The 2,471-nt window shown below is 70.3% G+C and overlaps 1 protein-coding gene across 1 annotated transcript; it reads left to right on the forward strand.

Moving 5' to 3' along the window:
* Positions 1-1,685: 1,685 nt before the first annotated feature.
* Positions 1,686-2,454, forward strand: RASIP1 (Ras interacting protein 1; the record flags this gene model as incomplete). Its single annotated transcript, XM_052779500.1, has 3 exons — positions 1,686-1,817; positions 1,995-2,141; positions 2,225-2,454. Coding segments are annotated over exons 2-3 (364 nt in total), but the record flags the coding sequence as incomplete, so codon positions are not given.
* Positions 2,455-2,471: the final 17 nt, after the last annotated feature.

Below are 2,471 nucleotides of genomic sequence, written 5' to 3' on the forward strand. Positions count from 1 at the left end.
GGGGGTTTAGGGGCTCTGGGGGGGATTTAGGGGCTCTGAGGTGGATTTGGGGGCTCCGGGGGGGATTTGAGGGTGATTTGGGAGCTTGAGGGGGGGGATTTGGAGGGGATGGGTGGATTTGGGGGCTCTGGGAATTATTTGGGGGGGTTTGGGGGGTGATTTGGGGACTCAGGGAGGGATTTAGGGTGATTTGGGGGCTCTGAGGGTGGATTTGTGGGGGTTTAGGGGCTCTGGGGGGATTTGGGGGGGTGTTGGGGGGATTTGGGGGCTCCGGGGGTGACTTGAGGGATTTGGGGGGGATCTGGGGGCTCCGGGGGGGAGTTGGTGGGGTTTTGGGGGGATTTGGGAGATCCGGGAGGGGTTTGAGGGGGATTTGCGGGCTTCTGGGGGGATTCGGGGAGGTTTTGGGGGGATTTGGGGGCTCCTGGGGGGGATTTAAGGGGTTTGGGGGGGATTTGGGGAGGTTTTGGGGGGATTTGGGGGCTCCGGGGGGGTTTGAGGGGGATTTGGGGGCTCCTGGGAGGATTCGGGGAGGTTTTGGGGGGATTTGGGGGGATTTGGGGGCTCCGGGGGGGCCCCGCGGTGCCCGAGGCGAGGGGCGGAGCCGGGGCGGGGCTCTGAGGAGCGGTGGCTCCTTGGGGGCGTGGCCACCCAGCTGCGCGTTCTGATTGGCTCCCGCTCTTCCCGCCGAAACCGCCCTTTCCCCTCCCTCCCCCCCCCCCCCTTCCCCGCGAGCTCGTGGCTCCCAACGACCACGCGGGGGGAGCCGCGCGCGCCGGCGCGCACCGTGCTCTCATTGGCTCACGCACGCCGAGGCGGGAAAGGTTCAGCCAATGGGAGCGGAGGATGGGCGCGGAGTGGGCGGGTCGGGCTGTGAGGGAGGGAAGGGGCGATGGCGGCCGTGGCGGTGAGGGCTCCCGGCCCGGGGGGAGCTGCGGGCGGCCATGAGGGGCTGCGGGGCCGGGGCCGGGGGTCCGGGACGAGGCCTGGCTCTCAGAGGGACCTTGTGAGGGGGCAGGTTGGGTTTCGGGGGCCCTCGTGTGGGGGCATCGCCCTCCCTGTCCCCTCCACAGCGGTGAGACTGGCCTGGCTTGTCCGTCCCCCCCCTCCCAGGCCGCCCGTGGGGACAGAGCCGGTGCCAGCCGTGAGCAGGGCCGGGGGTGGGCACAGCTGAGCGTCTCCTTCCCCACGGGGATGCGGCGTGTCCCCTGCGACGGGAGGGGTACCTGGTGCTGTGGCCTAGCAGCCTCCTTTGACACCCCCCCCCCAGCACCAGCAGCGGCTGCCACGATGTGGGTGAGTCCCAAGGGCCTGGAGCTGCGGGGATCGGGGGTGCAGGGTGCCCTATGCGGACGTTCAGCCAAGATTTGGGGGACGGAGGCACCTTGCGGGGGTCCCGACCCCACCGTCACCGCGGCGTCAGGCCTCTGACGGCAAAGGGCGGGGACACCCCGGTCTTCAAGGCCCTCTGGGTGGGGCTGGGGGTGGCCCCCCAGCCTAGCGGGGCTGGGGACCCCCACCTCAACCCCGCTTCTCCACCCCCAAATGCCTGGGCCGCTGCCCTCAGCCGTGCCCCCGCTCCATGCCTGTCCCACCGTGGCCCCGCTTCCCTCCACGCCCCCCCCACCAGCCTCCCCAGCCTGGTTTCCTGGCCTGGCTCGCCCTTTCCTGTCGCCCCTCTGTCACCGCCACGAAGGGAAATCGCTGCTCGGTGACCGCGCTGTAGGCAGAGAGACAAAGGGGAGACGCGGGACATGGGGCTGCGGCGCTGAGCTCTGGGGGGACACAACCGCTGCTGGGACCGAGCACCCGTGGGAGTCGGTAACAGCCGTGATTTGGGGGTGAGGGGGGCGGTCCCGGCTCCGCTGCCCGGCATGGGGGCAAGCTCTGGCTGGGGGGACGCTTCCCCCTGGGGTGTCCTGTGGGGCTGATGGGGTTTGGGGGTGTGGCGGGCGGGGTCCCCGATGTCCCTGACGTCCCCGATGTCCCCGCAGGAACGCCGTCGCCATGTTCCCAGAGGATCGCAAGGAGGGCAGCCCCCGTTTCGGGAAACTCCACTTCCCCGTCGGCCTCTGGATCAACTCCCCCAAGAAGCGCCTGGCCAAGATGAGCCGCCGGTGGCCCAGCGCCGGCTCCGTCAGGTGAGACCCCCACCCCTCTTTTGCCATCCCCGGCGCCCCACAACCGCAACCCGCGCCCCCATAACCCCCCTCCCCGCCTGCAGATCGACCTCCTCGGACACGGCCAGCCGCGGCAGCGAGACGGTGGAGCTGCGTCCCCCCAGCAAAACCAAACCCTCGCGGCACAAGCGTCTCTCCAACCTCTTCCACCGCAGCGGCGCCGGGACGGGCGCTGCCAGCGCCGGCGGGCGTTGGGCCAGTGAGAAGAAGCTGGCGGAGCTGGTGGACCCGGTACCCGAGGTCCTGGTGGGGGGTGAACAACCCCCCGGCCAGCGCCAGCTCCCCGGTATC

This window comes from Harpia harpyja, unplaced genomic scaffold, assembly GCF_026419915.1.
Source record: "Harpia harpyja isolate bHarHar1 unplaced genomic scaffold, bHarHar1 primary haplotype URTXT_28telo, whole genome shotgun sequence".
NCBI classification, from domain to species: domain Eukaryota; kingdom Metazoa; phylum Chordata; class Aves; order Accipitriformes; family Accipitridae; genus Harpia; species Harpia harpyja.